This window comes from Nerophis lumbriciformis, linkage group LG16 (genome assembly GCF_033978685.3).
Source record: "Nerophis lumbriciformis linkage group LG16, RoL_Nlum_v2.1, whole genome shotgun sequence".
Classification (NCBI taxonomy): domain Eukaryota; kingdom Metazoa; phylum Chordata; class Actinopteri; order Syngnathiformes; family Syngnathidae; genus Nerophis; species Nerophis lumbriciformis.
Window position 1 is genome coordinate 43,517,293 of NC_084563.2, and position 19,806 is coordinate 43,537,098.

General features: G+C 39.4%; 1 protein-coding gene across 3 annotated transcripts in view; it reads left to right on the forward strand.

The window, feature by feature from the left end:
* The window catches only part of LOC133617279 (STE20-like serine/threonine-protein kinase), a 121,691-nt gene that overhangs the window by 40,454 nt on the left and 61,431 nt on the right, over window positions 1-19,806 (forward strand). For all 3 annotated transcript variants that reach the window (XM_072914936.1, XM_061977195.2, XM_072914937.1), the window contains 5 exons: window positions 5,876-5,924; window positions 5,990-6,139; window positions 12,739-12,811; window positions 12,933-13,127; window positions 17,493-17,574. In XM_072914936.1, the coding sequence (XP_072771037.1) occupies window positions 5,876-5,924; window positions 5,990-6,139; window positions 12,739-12,811; window positions 12,933-13,127; window positions 17,493-17,574 (549 nt within the window). The remainder of the gene's footprint in view (window positions 1-5,875; window positions 5,925-5,989; window positions 6,140-12,738; window positions 12,812-12,932; window positions 13,128-17,492; window positions 17,575-19,806) is intronic.

Sequence of the window (19,806 nt, forward strand, 5' to 3'; positions counted from 1 at the left end):
CGTCACTTTCGTCACTTGATTGACATTCACGGCACCCGCGGGGCTTCTGAGATGACGCTGGCTGCTGCCAGCTCATTAAAATTACCGACAGGAAGGCGAGAAACACTTTATTTCAACAGACTCTGGCGCCGTACCTGTCGTCAAAACTCCAAAGACCGACTGCACAGTTGCACAATAAAAGCGCTTCTTCATCCTGCCTGCGCTAACAAAATAAGAGTCTCAGAAAGCTGGCGTGCACAAGCTAGCAAGCTACGGAGTTTGCCGACAATGTATTTCTTGTAAAGTGTATACAAAGGAGTATGGAAACTGGACAAATAAGATGCCAAAAACCAACCACTTTCATGTGGTATTGGACAGAAAGGAGGACTTTTTTTCTCCTCCATTCGAAAATGCGGACGTTATCAGCATTACTGTCTGATTCCAATCAATGCAAGTCATCAGAATCAGGTAATACACCAACTTATATTCTTGTCTTCATGAAAGAAAGAAATCTATATGTGTTAAACATGCTTGTATTATCTTTAAACACTTTTAACTTAACAATATTAACTATAAGTGTTAAACATGCTTGTATTATCTTTAAACACCTTTAACTTGTTAACAATATTAACTATATGTGTTAAACATGCTTGCATTATCTTTAAACACTTTTAACTTAACAATATTAACTATAAGTGTTAAACATGCTTGTATTATCTTTAAACACCTTTAACTTGTTAACAATATTAACTATATGTGTTAAACATGCTTGTATTATCATTAAACACCTTTAACTTGTTAACAATATTAACTATATGTCTTAAACATGCTTGTATTATCTTTAACCACCTTTAACTTGTTAACAATATTAGCTATATGTCTTAAACATGCTTGTATTATCTTTAACCACCTTTAAGTTGTTAACAATATTAACTATATGTGTTAAACATGCTTGTATTATCTTTAACCACCTTTAAGTTGTTAACAATATTAACTATATGTGTTAAACATGCTTGTATTATCTTTAACCACCTTTAAGTTGTTAACAATATTAACTATATGTGTTAAACATGCTTGTATTATCTTTAACCACCTTTAAGTTGTTAACAATATTAACTATATGTGTTAAACATATAGTTAATGTTGGCCCTGCGATGAGGTGGCGACTTGTCCAGGGTGTACCCCGCCTTCAGCCCGATTGTAGCTGAGATAGGCTCCAGCGCCCCCCGCGACCCCAAAAAAAAAAAAAGGGAATAAGCGGTAGAAAATGGATGGATGTTAAACATGCTTGTATTATCTTTAAACACCTTTAACTTATTACCAATATTAACTATAAGTGTTAAACATGCTTGTATTATCTTTAAACACCTTTAACTTATTAACAATATTAACTATATGTTTTAAACATGCTTGTATTATCATTAAACACCTTTAACTTGTTAACAATATTAACTATATGTATTAAACATACTTGTATTTTCATTAAACACCTATAATGTATTAACAATATTAACTATATGTGTTAAACATGATTGTATTATCATTAAACACCTTTAACTTGTTAACAAAAACATATATTTCATAAATAAGTGAACATAAATTATATATATGAATGAGGTAGATCCCCACAACTTGATCAATTGAAAAGTAGCTCCCCTGCAGAAAAAGTGTGAGCACCCCTGTATTAAAGTATGTCCACGTCGCTGACTGGTTGCTTCCGTGCGTCTTGCTAACGTCATCACAACATCCTGTTTCCGCAGTGCTGTTTAGGTGAGCCAAGTCTTTCGGTAGCCAAATTTTCAGTTCATCAGTAGGTAATAGTGCGTAAATAAAAGGCTATATGTATCCGTTCATACAATATATTACTTTAACCTACTCAGTGGCCTAGTGGTTAGAGTTTCCGTCCTGAGATCGGTAGGTTGGGAGTTCAAACCCCGGCCGAGTCATACCAAAGACTATAAAAATGGGACCCATTACCTCCCTGCTTGGCACTCAGCATCAAGGGTTGGAATTGGGGGTTAAATCACCAAAATGATTCCCGGGCGCAGCCACCGCTGCTGCCCACTGCTCCCCTCACCTCCCAGGGGGTGATCAAGGGTGATGGGTCAAATGCAGAGAATAATTTCGCCACACCTAGTGTGTGTGTGACAATCATTGGTACTTTAACTTTAACTTTAACTTTAATATGTTTTGTCGGAAAAGACCCTCATTTTTAAGGTGTGGCTGCTTTTATTTTGCCATGGCGCTACACCACGATCAATTACATGTAGTGGAAACCCTGCAGCTAGTAGGTACCCTGCTAGTAAGTACGCAGGAATGGGTCAAAAGTAGAGATGTCCGATAATGGCTTTTTTGCCGATATTCCGATATTGTCCAACTCTTAATTACTGATTCCGATATCAACCGATACCGATATATACAGTCGTGGAATTAACACATTATTATGCCTAATTTTGTTGTGATGCCCCGCTGGATGCATTAAACAATGTAACACGGTTTTCCAAAATAAATCAACTAGGGCTGAAACGACGCGTCGACGTAGTCGACGTCATCGGTTACGTAAATACGTCGACGCCGTTTTTGTGCGTCGACTCGTCACATATTTACGTCACACTACCGTCATGGTGGAGCGCAAAGCAGACGATGCGAGCGGTGCGAGCGAGGGGAAAAAAGCACGCCAAAAGTCGTCAAAAGTGTGGGAGTATTTCAATAAACGGCCTAATAATCAGAGGTGGGTAGTAACGCGCTACATTTACTCCGTTACATCTACTTGAGTAACTTTTGGGATAAATTGTACTTTTAAGAGTAGTTTTAATGCAACATACTTTTACTTTTACTTGAGTATATTTATAGAGAAGAAACACTACTTTTACTCCGCTACTTTTATCTACATTCAGCTCGCTACTCGCTACTAATTTTTATCGATCTGTTAATGCACGCTTTGTTTGTTTTTGTCTGTCAGACAGACCTTCATAGTGCCTGCGTTTCAACAAATAGTCACTGGTGACGTTCACTCCGTTCCACCAATCAGATGCAGTCACTGGTGACGTTGGACCAATCAAACAGAGCCAGGGGTCACATGACCTGACTTAAACAAGTTGAACAACTTATTGGGGTGTTACCATTTAGTGGTCAATTGTACGGAATATGTACTGTACTGTGCAATCTACTAATAAAAGTTTCAATCAATCAAAAGTGAGAAGGAAAAAAGACCCTTTTTTATTTCAACCGTACATCCCGTCAAAAGCCTAAAGACTGACTGCACAGTTCCTGTCTTCACAATAAAAGTGCCGCCTGCACTTTCAAAATAAAAGTCTCCAAAAGCCAGCGCAGACAAGCTAGCAAGCTATGGAGTTTGCCGCCAATGTATTTCTTGTAAAGTATATAAAAACAAATATGGAAGCTGGACAAATAAGATGCCAAAAACCAACCACTTTCATGTGGTATTAGACAGAAAGGAGGAACTTTTTTTCTCCTCCATTTGAAAACGTGAACATTATCAGCACTTTTACTTTTGTTGAAATATTTACACTGTTGTTACAGAATATTTCCGTTTTGCACTTTTTTGGTATTGGATGTTTATCTTTATTTTTGCACATTTTAAAGCAAAATAAGCAATACTTTTACTTTTGAAATGCTTATACTATTGGAGAATATTAAGATTTGCACTGGATGTTTACTTTTATATTTCCATCCATTTTCTACCGCTTATTCCCTTTGGGGTCGCGGGGGGCGCTGGAGCCTATCTCAGCTACAATCGGGCGAAGGCGGGGTACACCCTGGACAAGTCGCCACCTCATCGCACATTAAAAAGCAAATAAGCTACTTTTAATTTTGTTATATGTTAAAAGTTTTAAATGTTTACATTGTTACAGAATATGTTGTCATGTTGTTGTCAATGTTGACTGAGTGGCCATACTTTTTTTTTGTAAATAAAAGCCATGCCTTTTGAAAAAACTGGCCTACATTTATTTTTTCATCTTCATTTTAAATAAAAAAATAATTGGTAAAAGGAAAAATAATCTATAGATTAATCTAAAAAAATAATCTATAGATTAACCGATTAATCGAAAAAAATAATCTATAGATTAATCGATAGAAAAATAATCGTTAGCTGCAGCCTTAAAATCAACACAAGTTATGGAAAAAAATGCCAACATGGCACTGCCATATTTATTATTGAAGTCACAAAGTGCATTATTTTTTTTAACATGCCTCAAAAGAGCAGCTTGGAATTTGGGACAGGCTTTCCCTGAGAGAGCATGAGGAGGTTGAGGTGGGCGGGGTTGGGGCGGGGGTGTATATTGTAGCGTCCCGGAAGCGTTAGTGCTGCAAGGGGTTCTGGGTATTTGTTCTGTTGTGTTTATGTTGCGTTACGGTGCGGATGTTCTCCCGAAATGTGTTTGTCATTCTTGTTTGGTGTGGGTTCACAGTGTGGCGCATATTTGTAACAGTGTTAAAGTTGTTTATACGGCCACCCTCAGTGTGACCTGTATGGCTGTTGACCAAGTATGCCTTGCATTCACTTGTGTGTGTGAAAAGCCGTAGATATTATGTGATTGGGCCGCCACGCAAAGGCGGTGCCTTTAAGGTTTATTGGCGCTCTGTACTTCTCCCTACGTCCGTGTACACAGCGACGTTTTAAAAAGTCATACATTTTACTTTTTGAAACCGATACAGATAATTTCCGATATTACATTTTAAAGCATTTATCGGCCGATAATATCGCAGTCCGATATTATCGGACATCTCTAGTCAAAAAACTATAAGAAGTTTGTCCTCTGTGTATTGCTGTAGTCAGGAAGTAGTCTTTGCCATTAAGTAGAATATGCCAGACTAGTCTTTTCTTGAGCCCTACAAAGTGTTTGTACTGTAAGTATTGCATTTAATACATACCAGCGGTTTGATTGTAACATGCGTCTTAGTTTATAGTTTTTATGACTAAATTTGGAGGTGTTGAAAACGCCATGTAAAATCGTTAATGCTAATCAGTAGCATGTATGCGGCATATCCAATGTAAATTAGCTTCGGGCTAACAAATTTTGTAAAGTGAAGCCTTACTTTTTTAGCGCTTTTTATCAGGCACGTTTGATTTGTTGGCTTGGAAAATTACAACATAATTTATCGACATTTACAGTATATGCCTGTTTGCCCCCAAAGTGCTTGAGCCGGTTCCAAGTCCGCAACCGAATGTGATGTCACGTGCGAACGAAGGTATCGAAATATGGTTGTAAGCTTTGTGTACTCACAGACTCACGGATATACAATCTGGAAGCCAGTTGTGGAGGGTTAAACAAAGGTTTAATGTTTTTTTTCCAGTTTTTCACTCGTATATTTGTCCAGACTTTTCAGTCTCATCAGTCCTCCTCCTCCTCCTGCACCCGGCCGCTCACTGTTAAAGACAACAAATGATTAGATTAACACGTACCACCTGCGCAATCTAGTCATCTGCCAGCTGTGTCTCGCCGTCAGCACATGCCACGCCCCCGTCTGATGGCACTCGGTTTTCAGCACCATGGACAGAGGCGGTGACCTTTACTCCTACAAGCGCTCTGATCACACTCCCTTTCCACAATGGTTTGATTTTACGTGAATCGGTACCCGGTACTACCGACGGAATTTGGTTGATACTAATAAAAGTAGTGCATTTAGTACTAATCCCTACTCCTAATAGTCAATTTTTGTGAGATACAAAATTTCAAATGTTTTTGTTTGATAAAGTGTTTGATTTGGAACATTTTATTAAAAAATATTGTTACTGTCTTTAGAGACTTTCTTCTGATATTGCCAGGTAAAAATATTTAGTAAAAAAAAAGGCAAACGTAGGAATAATTGTGGGAAATATAAATAAATGTAAGAAAATTGACTGTCTGTTTTTTTTTACCCACATTGGCAGATTCTCATTGAGTTTTGTGCAGGAGGTGCTGTGGACGCGATCATGTTAGGTGAGTCCACTACCACTGTTACTTTATTTGGTCTATATTAAGTGTCCATGTATGTTCATCCATAGAACTGGAGCGACCGCTGACAGAACCTCAGATCAAGGTGGTGTGCCGGCAGACTCTGCAGGCTCTCGTCTACCTTCATGACAGTAAAATCATCCACAGAGACCTGAAGGCTGGCAACATCCTGCTCACTCTAAATGGCGATGTTAAACTGGGTAAGGACCCATAAAATCCTTTCAGCAGTCAAGTGTCTAGGATGTTTTGCTGAAGTAGAAAGTACAAGTTATTAAGCTGTATTCGGAATTTATGGCCCAAGCAATTTAGGCAAAACTGCTTGTTTTGTTTGAAAATAAAAGTCACTATATTGTTCTTTTATCGTATGTCAGTTCAATTTTAGAAATAGCACAATTATACCATTGTTGCGTACAGTATGTTTAGTTTTTTTGGGTGTTTTTTTATGTTAAAATATTATGGGTTTGATTTAGTAAGATCCTAATGCCACGCGCTAAACAGTGTGTCCAATTTATAAAATAGCGTGTAGTATTAGTGGGCGTGTTGCGTGTGATCTACAAACCCCGTTTCCATATGAGTTGGGAAATTGTGTTAGATGTAAATATAAACGGAATACAATGATTTGCAAATCCTTTTCAACCCATATTCAATTGAATGCACTACAAAGACAAGATATTTGATGTTCAAACTCATAAACTTAATTTTTTTTTGGCAAATAATAATTAACTTAGAATTTCATGACTGCAACACGTGACAAAGTAGTTGGGAAAGGGCATGTTCACCACTGTGTTACATGGCCTTTCCTTTTAACAACACTCAGTAAACGTTTGGGAACTAAGGAGACACATTTTTGAAACTTCTCAGGTGGAATTATTTACCATTCTTGCTTGATGTACAGCTTAAGTTGTTCAACAGTGGTATTTTAGGCTTTATAATGCGCCACACATTTTCAATGGGAGACAAGTTTGGACTATAGGCAGGCCAGTCTAGTACCCGCACTCTTTTACTATGAAACCACGTTGATGTAACACGTGGCTTGGCATTGTCTTGCTGAAATAAGCAGGGGCGTCCAAGGTAACGTTGCTTAGATGGCAACATGTGTTGCTCCAAAACCTGTATGTACCTTTCAGCATTAATGGCGCCTTCACAGATGTGTAAGTTACCCATGTTTTTGGCACTAATACACCCCCATACCATCACAGATGCTGGGTTTTCAACTTTGCGCCTATAACAATCCGGATAGTTATTTTCCTCTTTGGTCCGGAGGACACGACGTCCACAGTTTCCAAAAACAATTTGATATGTGGACTCGTCAGACCACAGAACACTTTCCACTTTGTATCAGTCCATCTTAGATAAGCTCAGGCACAGCGAAGCCGACGGCGTTTCTGGGTGTTGTTGATAAACGGTTTTCGCCTTGCATAGGAGAGTTTTAACTTGCACTTACAGATATAGCGACCAACTGTAGTTACTGACAGTGGGTTTCTGAAGTGTTCCTGAGCCCATGTGGTGATATCCTTTACACACTGATGTCGCTTGTTGATGCAGTACAGCCTGGGGGATCGAAGGTCACGGGCTTAGCTGCTTACGTGCAGTGATTTCTCCAGATTCTCTGAACCCTTTGATGATATTACGGACCGTAGATGGTGAAATCTCTAAATTCCTTGCAATAGCTGGTTGAGAAAGGTTTTTCTTAAACTGTTCAACAATTTGCTCACGCATTTGTTGACAAAGTGGTGACCCTCGCCCCATCCTTGTTTGTGAATGACTGAGCATTTCATGGAATCTACTTTTATACCCAATCATGGCACCCACCTGTTCCCAATTTTCCTGTTCACATGTGGTGTGTTCCAAATAAGTGTTTGATGAGCATTCCTCAACTTTATCAGTATTTATTGCCACCTTTCCCAACTTCTTTGTCACGTGTTGCTGGCATCAAATTCTAAAGTTAATGATTATTTGCAACAAAAAAAAAATGTTTATCAGTTTGAACATCAAATATGTTGTGTTTGTTGCATATTCAACTGATTATGGGTTGAAAAGGATTTGCAAATCATTGTATTCTGTTTATATTTACATCTAACACAATTTCCCAACTCATATGGAAACGGGGTTTGTACTAATACTGCGTGTGTAATTGAAAAGTAGTGCACAACGCCTTATTTAAATGAGGTTTTTGCATGTACTATACGGGTCATCACCATGGAGAGACTATAATGGAATGCTCCTTTACACTATCCTAATACACTAACCTACTCAGTGTCCGCCCTGAGATCGGTAGGTTGTGAGTTCAAACCCCGGCTGAGTCATACCAAAGCCTATAAAAATGGGACCCATTTCCTCCCTGCTTGACACTCAGCATCAAGGGTTGGAATTGGGGGTTAAATCACCAAAAATAATTCCTGGGCGTGGCCACCGCTGCTGCTCACTGCCCCCCTCACCTCCCAGAGGGTGATCAAGGGAGATGGGTCAAATGCAGAGGATAATTTCACCACACTTAGTGTGTGTGTGACTATCATTGGTACTTTAACTTTAACTTTAACCTTCATGTGATGTTTTGCTATGTTTTCAAACATGCAGGAGACATCTTTTTATGGGCATTTTAGAAGCAGTCGTCCAGTGCATCTACATTGACACCACGTTTTTTACCTTTCCATCGCTCATTGGAGAGAGGCTGCACTAACTCCACTCAAGGCGCAAAAAAATGCATACCTAAATAAGTGTTTTCATAATATATATTATAAGTGGAAAAAAATAATGTCATTGTAAAAACACTAAAGGACACTAAAACGCATCAATTGAATTTGTTTTAATCAGCCCTTTAAGTCCTCTAGCAGTTATAAAATTATAAAATAATGTTGCTGAATAGACAATATTTCTCTAATTCTTTTATTTCTGATCATCCAAAATGTTGACACACACAGGTAGGACGGAGGATTTTTGTCTTTCCTTTGTCTGTGTAACGCGAGCCCTGGTCCTGCAGCAGTGTGTGAAACTGTCAGTTTGTACGTCCTTCCCACACATGCTAAATAAAATGCAAAATAGTGCTTGGAAAACGGTGATGAGCGCTGATAAATCACATTGTGCGTGTTAAATAATTATATTTGCGTTTTCTCCTCCAAGTATTGTGGGCGTTTTGATGATCAGCATATATTTGGCATATTAATGAAAACAGAGACGCTGAATGTATTGCATGCGTTATTCTGCTCACTTATCAAATGCAATCCACTTTGCACACGTTTAGTGTATCAGCTTTGCGTGTGCTATTAAGTTTTCACATGTTTTAGTACACACAAACCTTAAATAAATTAGGCCCTAAGTCATGGGTGTCACTCTGGCCCGCGGGCCAAATTTGGCCCGCCGTGTAATTTCACTTTTTCACTTGGCCCTTTTGGTGATATCAAATTAACACTAGAGCTGGCCCGCCGATTATATTCAGCGGCGGTGCCGCGATAATACCGCATTCACCGCCAATTCTTATACTTGCCAACCCTCCCGGGAGACTCTCAAATTTCATTGCCCCTCCCGAAAATCGTCACGTCCGCTTTTCACCCAGTCCAACGAATGCTGGCCCAGTCACATAATATGTGCGGCTTCTTCACACACACACACGTGAATGCAAGGCATACTTGACCAACAACGATACAGGTTACACTGAGGGTGCCCGTATAAATAACTTTAAGACTGTTAGAAATATGCGCCACACTGTGAATCCACACCAAACAAGAATGACAAACACATTTTGGGAGAACATCCGCACCGCCCCCCCAACTCTGTCCACCTCAACCGACGCACGGAAGGGGGAGGGGGGACATTTGGTGGTAGCGGGGGTGCATATTGCAGCCTGGAGGAGTTAGGGCTGCATGGGATTCTGGGTATTTGTTTTGTTGTGTTTATGTTGTGTTACGGTGCGGATGTTCTCCCAAAATGTGTTTGTCATTCTTGTTTGTTAACACGTTGTTAGAATGGATGAAAAGCAGACATGACGACAGCTCGTAGAGGACGTTACACGCAGTGCCTTTAAGGCACGCCCCCAAGACTGTGGTCCGGGTGGACTACGAGATATAATGACTGATGAACAACTTCGTTCGATAATGAAGGTTGCCTCAGCTCAAAGCCTGAGCCCCGACATTGATGAACTAGCATCCAAGAAAAGATGGCAGGTATCTGGCTTGGGCACATCAGATTAGATCAGTGTGTTGCAAACTGAGCAGTTTAAAGTCCTGAATGGTTGGTTTATTCATTATTTTATTTTCAAATTTATTAGCCTGTGGAAAAAGTTAATGTTGATATTTACCTCAGAAGGCTGCAAATAGAAAAGAGGCATTCAATTTTTATTTAAATTGTTTTTGATATGCCATTTATATTTTTTAATTATTATTATTATTATTTGAAACTCGATTTTGCATGTCACTATAAAGTTATACAAGCCTTGCTTGTTCAATTTTCAATGCAAAACTTGTTTGGGTCCCTATTAAAAGGTTAATTTGTTCAACCTTGGCCCGCGGCTTTGTTCAGTTTTAAATTTTGGCCCACTCTATATTTGAGTTTGACACAACCCTGCCCTAAGTGTTCACATGACCCCTTGAGGACTATTATACTCACTAGTCATGTTTGTGTGCTTTGCATGTACTGTGTGTAGCACATTCCCCTTTAAATTAGCTATTATTCTTACCAATGAATTAATAATAACATTAAAAAAAAAAAGTAAAAAAATATGCATTTGATAATCTACCTTTTCCAAAGAGGCAATCTGCACTGTCCCTGATTCAATACAGTAATCAACTCTTGTGTCATTTTGTGGCCTATTTAGCTACCATGTTTATTCTTCCGGACAACATACCACTACTTTGAGCTACAGACAACTAGGGGTGATCCGAACTGGGTTTTATGCTGTCGATACCGATCATTCATGACCGATAGCAATCACATGTATGAACTGTAAATGTAACTGTAAGTTTTTTTTTTTTATTACATACAATTATTTGAGCAAAATAATGTACATATTAACTAAACAAAAGCAAAAACTACCATTTACTACTTTTTTAAATCCTTTGTTTTTTACCCTCAAAGTTATCCTCTGTCCTGGGACTTATTTCCTGAATTGGTAAACAAAAATTAAAACAAAAATGATTGTTTGAAAATAATGAAATGTATCTAATTACTCTAATATTGATAATATATTGATACTACAATTGGTATCGACACTACCATTGGTATTGACACAATCGAGATTTGCCCTTCCCTTACGTGGACTCCTGGCCGCAGAGCACTGTTTTATTATCTTCTCTCTAGACTCTTATTAATCTACATGCAAATTTCCTGTTAATAACTGCTTACTTTCTGCTGTAACACACTTTTTAAAATTTATTAACCACTTATTTAAGATAGTTTAGTGCAGTGGTCACCGACCTTTTCGAGCCCAAGATACCTGGTTTCAACCAAAAAACAAAGCAAGCGTCAACTATGTGTCACGTCAGGGTCACATAGTTTTGCGGAGGGTCATTTCCCCAAGATGCAGATGGACGTCAGCAAGCAGCGTGCACTTAAGAAAGATGATTTAATCCAAATAACCAAGCCAAAATACGAAAATACAAGCATAGGAAGCTACGGCAAAGCCTTTAAAAACAAAAACAACAACAAGAAGCAAGTAGAATGTAGAACGTAACTGTCACGTGTTGCGGATAAGACTGCCAGGCAGAGTGTCTAAATAGCTCTGTGATTGGTGGTCAGGAGCACCTGCTCCCGGTCACTAATCACAAGCTATCAGAGGCAGGTGACAAAAATCAGCAACCATGGCAACAAAGAAAACAAACAAGGGTGCTGAAACAAAACTAAGGATATATCAAACTAAACATGACCTGGGCAACGAACCATGACAGTAATCCCCCCTTAAAGGACGGATTCCCGATTTCCCAGAAAAAAACACAATCCGAAAAAGTCCAAAGTCACGGGAGGGCGGAGGGAGAACTAGGTGGTGGGTCGCCTGGCCATATGTCCTCGCAACCAGCCTCCGTCCATGCCCGGGTCTTGGGCCGAGTTGCTGATAGTGTGGATGGCGTCCATGAAACGGCCACATTCTTGGCCTACGAGGGGGCCGCGTGCGGGAGCCTGATGGCTGCTTGTGTGGCAGGCAAGCTGGAGGTTGCGTAGGCGATGATGATGCTGGAGCTGACTCCAGGACAAGATGCGGCGATGAGCCTGTTGGAGACGAAGATGGCGGCGTCGTGGGAGGACCCGCTGAAGACGAAGATGGCGGCGTCGTGGAAGGACCCGCTGAAGACGAAGATGGCGGCGTCGTGGAAGGACCCGCTGAAGACGAAGATGGCGGCGTCGTGGAAGGACCCGCTGAAGACGAAGATGGCGGCGTCGTGGAAGGACCCGCTGAAGACGAAGATGGCGGCGTCGTTGAAGGACCCGTAGTTTATTTGCTGCATTGTAGGATTATTATTTAGGGAAGCGGCTCCACATTGTGTATTGGGATACACCGTTAGCTGCTCTCTGCCTCTGTCAGCAAGGGGACCAAAAATAAATTGCCGCAAGAAATCGATCAGTACTTCCCTGCAGAAAAAAAGTCTACTTTTTTTTTCACAAACAAATAAATGTTTTCTTGATACGCAATTAAGACTTGAGTACCAGTGCTTCTTGGTGTGTCAATAGTAAAATATAGTGTATATTCCTATTATCTTCTTTTTAACGATACTGTATTCAACCTTGGCTTTTGTTTTCATTGTGTGTGACTGCATTAAGAATGTAATTAATTATATAAATTCCCTTTTTTTCTACTGTTCTTGTGTTCCAGCTGACTTTGGTGTGTCTGCCAGAAACATCAAAACATTGCAAAGGAGAGACTCCTTCATTGGAACACCATACTGGTGAGTTTAGTGTCAAATACAAACATATCTTAGACAATATTTGTTTCTTTTTTGTTTTTGTTTCAATTACTTCAAATCTCCTTTCTCCAACTTAATTCTCACTTCCACATGTGCCGTGCAGGATGGCACCAGAGGTTGTTATGTGCGAGACATCTAAGGATCGGCCATATGACTACAAAGCTGACATTTGGTCACTTGGGGTCACCCTGATTGAGATGGCACAGATTGAGCCACCCAACCATGAGATGAATCCCATGAGAGTCCTTCTGAAAATAGCCAAGGCAGAACCGCCAACGCTGATGCAGCCATCCCGCTGGTAAGTCAAAGTATTGAACGCTTATGTAAATTGTATTTGAATGATTTTCTGCAATATCTACGCATTTGTTTTTTTTTAATATCAATTAGGCTGTTTATTATGTTACATTATGCAATATCTTAAAGGGGAACATTGTCACAATTTCAGAAGGGTTAAAACCATTAAAAATCAGTTCCCAGTGGCTTATTTTATTTTTCGAAGTTTTTTTCAAAATTTTACCCATCACGCAATATCCCTAAAAAAAAGCTTCAAAGTGCCTGATTTTAACCATCGTTATATACACCCGTCCATTTTCCTGTGACGTCACACAGTGATGCCAATACAAACAAACATGGCACATAGAACAGCAAGGTATAGCGACATTAGCTCGGATTCAGACTCGGATTTCAGTGGCTTAAGCGATTCAACAGATTACGCATGTATTGAAACGGATGGTTGTAGTGTGGAGGCAGGTAGCGAAAACGAAATTGAAGAAGAAACTGAAGCTATTGAGCCATATCGGTTTGAACCGTATGCAAGCGAAACCGACGAAAACGACACGACAGCCAGCGACACGGGAGAAAGCGAGGACGAATTCGGCGATCGCCTTCTAACCAACGATTGGTATGTGTTTGTTTGGCATTAAAGGAAACTAACAACTATGAACTAGGTTTACAGCATATGAAATACATTTGGCAACAACATGCACTTTGAGAGTGCAGACAGCCCATTTCAGGCGCGCTAAGAACATATATTTTTCCACGATTTCAGCACTCAGGTTAACCATACCTAAATAGACACAAAATACCGCATTACACAAGACTACCCGAATGTACTCGAATGATTGAAAAAAATAAATGTTTTTAAGCTAAATTATTGGTAAACACAGTTTATGTATAATAATTTACGTAAAACCGCGAGTAATGAATAAAGTTTTCATCAATTAATATATTCTGTAGACATACCCTCATCCGCTCTCTTTTCCTGAAAGCTGATCTGTCCAGTTTTGGAGTTGATGTCAGCAACAGCTTTGAGTGTCGCAGGATATCCACACATTCTTGCCATCTCTGTCGTAGCATAGCTTTCGTCGGTAAAGTGTGCGGAACAAACGACTGACCATTTCGTCTGCTTTCCCCACAGCCTCGTATTTTGAACAAATTTCGTCCAATTTCTTGCCACTTTCGCATCTTTGGGCCACTGGTGCAACTTGAATCCGTCCCTGTTCGTGTTGTTACATCCTCCGACAACACACCGACGAAAGTGAGAAAATGGCGGATTGCTTCCTGATGTGACGTCACAACGTGACATCATCGCTCCGAGAGCGAATAATAGAAAGGCGTTTAATTCGCCAAAATTCACCCATTTAGAGTTCGGAAATCGTTAAAAAAAATATATGGTCTTTTTTCTGCAACATCAAGGTATATATTGACGCTTACATAGGTCTGGTGATAATGTTCCCCTTTAAAGGTGTCTGATACAACTTTTTCACTTCCGATATTCCGCCCGAATGCAGCTGAGCTAGGCTCCAGCAACCCCCGCGACCCTGAAAGGGACAAGCGGTAGAACATGGATGGATGGATGGATATTGTAGCTTGGAGTATGGGTCGATACCGATATTGATTTGATATATTATACCTTATACATACTTTATTATTTTGTAGGGTGGAATGTTTGGAAAAGGTTTGACCAAGTGAAATAATCAGAGAACAATGGTAGGTATAAAAAAAAACACCAACATATTTAATATTAAACGTCTGGAATAAAGGTCTGCTACCTTTAAGTAGGAGGGGAGTGGTAATTGTTTTTTTCATTACACCTAGGGGCCACCATAAATTATGAAACTAAACACATGATGCAGTAAGTTGAATAATGCGGACATGTTTTTTACTGCATGGTTACTATTTTAATATGTTTATGCCTTGAAAACTTAATATGTGTAAGTAATATGTAACTCGAATTATTTGATACTTGTTTATATTGATAAATGTGCTGTTTTAGACTGCAAAGTTGTTCAATTAAAGGCCTACTGAAATGCGATTTTCTTATTTAAACGGGGATAGCAGGTTCATTCTATGTGTCATACTTGATCATTTTGCGATATTGCCATATTTTTGCTGAAAGGATTTAGTAGAGAACATCGACGATAAAGTTCGCAACTTTTGGTCGCTGATAAAAAAGCCTTGCCTGTACCGGAAGTAGCAGACGAGTAGCGTGACGTCACAGGTTGTGGAGCTCCTCACATCTGCACATTGTTTACAATCATGGCCACCAGCAGCGAGAGCGATTCGGACCGAGAAAGCGACGATTTCCCCATTAATTTGAGCGAGGATGAAAGATTCGTGGATGAGGAAAGTGAGAGTGAAGGACTAGAGGGCAGTGGGAGCGATTCAGATAGGGAAGATGCTGTGAGAGGCGGGTGGGACCTGATATTCAGCTGGGAATGACTAAAACAATAAATAAACACAAGACATATACATACTCTATTAACCACAACACAACCAGGCTTATATTTAATATGCCACAAATTAATCCCGCATAACAAACACCTCCCCCCTCCCGTCCATATAACCCGCCAATACAACTCAAACACCTGCACAACACACTCAATCCCACGGCCCAAAGTACCGTTCACCTCCCCAAAGTTCATACAGCACATATATTTCCCCAAAGTCCCCAAAGTTACGTACGTGACATGCACATAGCGGCACGCACGTACGGGCAAGCGATCAAATGTTTGGAAGCCGCAGCTGCATGCGTACTCACGGTACCGCGTCTGCGTATCCAACTCAAAGTCCTCCTGGTAAGAGTCTCTGTTGTCCCAGTTCTCCACAGGCCAATGGTAAAGCTTGACTGTCATCTTTCGGGAATGTAAACAATGAAACACCGGCTGTGTTTTTGTTGTTGCTGCAGCCGGCCGCAATACACCGCTTCCCACCTACAGCTTTCTTCTTTGCTGTCTCCATTGTTCATTGTACAAATTGCAAAAGATTCACCAACACAGATGTCCAGAATACTGTGGAATTTTGTGATGAAAACAGACGACTTAGTTGCTGACCACCATGCTGTCCCAAAATGTCCTCTACAATCCGTGACGTCACGCGCCGGCGTCATCATACCGAAACATTTTCAGCAGGATATTTCGGCGCGAAATTTAAAATTGCACTTTAGTAAGCTAACCCGGCCGTATTGGCATGTGTTGCAATGTTAAGATTTCATCATTGATATATAAACTATCAGACTGTGTGGTCGGTAGTAGTGGGTTTCAGTAGGCCTTTAAGGACACTTAGGTATGTATAGCATGTGTGCTATTGTGTGCTTAGCTGTTGCGTAGCTTCTAGGTCCTAGTAGCCTATAGCTTACCATGTTTACCTTTTGTAAATGACTTGACTAAAATACAAAAAAAGACCAACCTTGTGTGATTATTAGAGGACATTTCGACGTTAACTAGCTGTCCTGCTTGACCCAAGTAAACACCCCGCAGAAATGCTTGCATCAGAGATTGTATCACACATTTTCCATGCAAATCCATTGTAGAAGTTACCTCCTAGCCGGTTTGGTGGATCACACACTTCAGCAGGAGACCGTTGTTCTGGTTTAACCAAGGTTTTTATTTTGTCCACAATATCCATATGACACTCGACTTTTCAGCCCTCCTCTGTGTCATGCCTCTCTCCTCCTCCGCTCACTGTTAAAGACAACAGATGATTAGATTAACACGTACCACCTGTGAAATCTACCTGCCAGCTGTGTCTCGCTGTCAGCACATGCCCCGCCCCTGCCCGATGGTGCTCGTCCTCAGCACCATGGACAGCGGCGGAGACTTTTGCTCCTGCAGGCAGCGCTGGCTACACCTCCCTCCACATCCATGTAATCCGATACTTGTTTTTTGCTGATATCGGCCCAATATCCCATGTTCCCTCAAATCAACAAATACGGTGCACCGCTCACAAAATATAGCATTATATTAGACTTCAAGGTACATCTTCAGAATGAACCTGAAATGTATTGTAACTTTTTATAGGTGAACTAAATCTGACATTTGTGTAAATGTGTCTCACTATTGAGTGTGGTACCCCTCATACTCGCACAGTGAACAGTCACCACGACTTAGTGGTGAAAAAAAAGTAATTAACGACAATTATTAAAGGTGATTTTTAGGGTATTATAAATCTAAGTGACAGGCAGAAAAGGTATTGCAATTGGCTCAACATTTTTCAACAAAGCATTCACCATCATCTATTTCAGAAATGTGTAACTCATATGTGAAAGGTTTAACCTACAGTACTTGAGGTTGATAAAGTGTTCATTACATTTTGACTTGTAAAAACTGGAAAAAATGTTTTATCGCTATTGTTATGTAACTTTCTTTTTTTTAAATCCTTTTAGGACTCCAGAATTCAATGATTTCCTAAAGCGATGTGTGGACAAAAACGTAGACAGCAGGTGGAGTGCAACACAACTTCTGCAGGTGCCCTCTTAAATATCACTCTCATAACTTTTTTCTCCCAGTTACTCCAACCTCTGCTCCAGAAAATACACTGTAATCCTTGTTCACCACATACTTGCTAATCCTTGCAAATGTTTAACAAACAAACAACCAAGTAATAAATACAGTAATATGAAAAACGAATAAGCGGTCCTCAACAAAATCAGTCTGTCAAATTAGTTAATCAAAACTAGGTTTCTGTGTTTCCCATAGAATAACAATCTATTTGTGGTATTGGGTACATGGCCAGATGTGTGGTGGGGGCGTGACTTGGGCAGTGTCAGATGTCAATAGGACGTCATCATTTTCACAATTGACTACAATGCATGTATTTTCTTTAAAAAAGCTAAACAATGTTATACGCATATTTATAAAGACAAATCTGTGTTAATAGTTATTAGTATCAACCAGAGGTGGGTAGTAACGCGCTACATTTACTCCGTTACATCTACTTGAGTAACTTTTGGGATAAATTGTACTTCTAAGAGTAGTTTTAATGCAACATACTTTTACTTTTACTTGAGTATATTTATAGAGAAGAAACGCTACTTTTACTCCGCTACTTTTATCTACATTCAGCTCGCTACTCGCTACTAATTTTTATCGATCTGTTAATGCACACTTTGTTTGTTTTGGTCTGTCAGACAGACCTTCATAGTGCCTGCGTTTCAACAAATACAGTCACTGGTGACGTTCACTCCGTTCCACCAATCAGATGCAGTCACTGGTGACGTTGGACCAATCAAACAGAGCCAGGGGTCACATGACCTGACTTAAACAAGTTGAACAACTTATTGGGGTGTTACCATTTAGTGGTCAATTGTACGGAATATGTACTGTACTGTGCAATCTACTAATAAAAGCTCCAATCAATCAATCAAAAGTGTGAAGGAAAAAAGACCCTTTTTTTATTTCAACCGTACATCCCGTCAAAAGCCTAAAGACTGACTGCACAGTTCCTGTCTTCACAATAAAAGTGCCGCTCCATCGCGCCTGCGCTTTCAAAATAAGAGTCTCCGAAAGCCAGCACAAACAAGCTAGCAAGCTACGGAGTTTGCCGCCAATGTATTTCTTGTAAAGTGTATAAAAACGAATATGGAAGCTGGACAAATAAGAAGCCAAAAACCAACCACTTTCATGTGGTATTAGACAGAAAGGAGGAACTTTTTTTCTCCTCCATTTGAAAACGTGGACGTTAACATCACTACTGTCTGATTCCAATCAATGCAAGTCATCAGAATCAGGTAATACACCAACTTATATTCTTGTTTTCATGAAAGAAAGGAATCTATGTGTTAAACATGCATGTATATTCATTAAAACACCTTTAACATGTAAACAAAAACGGCAAAATAAATAAATATAAATTATATACTGTATATATCAATGTATGTATATATATATATATATGTGTGTATATATATATATATATGTATATATATATATATATATATATATATATATATATATATATATATATATATATATATATATATATATATATATATATATATGTGTGTGTATATGTTACTCATCAGTTACTCAGTACCTGAGTAGTTTTTTCACAACATACTTTTTACTTTTACTCAAGTAAATATTTGGGTGACTACTCCTTACTTTTACTTGAGTAATAAATCTCTAAAGTAACAGTACTCTTACTTGAGTACAATTTCTGGCTACTCTACCCACCTCTGGTATCAACATATTTTTTTCTTGGTATATTATATTGTTTTGTTGTATTTTATAATTGTCCATGCTTATTTTATTACTACAATGTAACTCCGGCTGCACTTTACGTGCGGATTAACTATGAAGTTTCTAATTCTTAATTTTAAAACAAATAATGTAGTCAATGGTTTGTGGAACATTGCAGCACATACAGTACATCACCTAGAACTGTGTTTTTCAACCTTTTTTGAGCCGAGGCACATTTTTTGCGTTGAAAAAATCCGGAGGCACACCACCAGCAAAAATCATTAAAAAACAAAACTCAGTTGACAGTAAAAAGTTGTCGTCGCAATTGTTGGATATGACTTTAAACCATAACCAAGCATGCATCAATATAGCTCTTGTCTCAAAGTAGGTGTACTGTCACTACCTGTCACATCACGCCCTGACTTATTTGGAGTTTTTTTGCTGTTTTCCTGTGTGTAGTGTTTTAGTTCTTGTTTGCGCTCCTATTTTGGTGGCTTTTTCTCTGTTTTTGGTATTTTC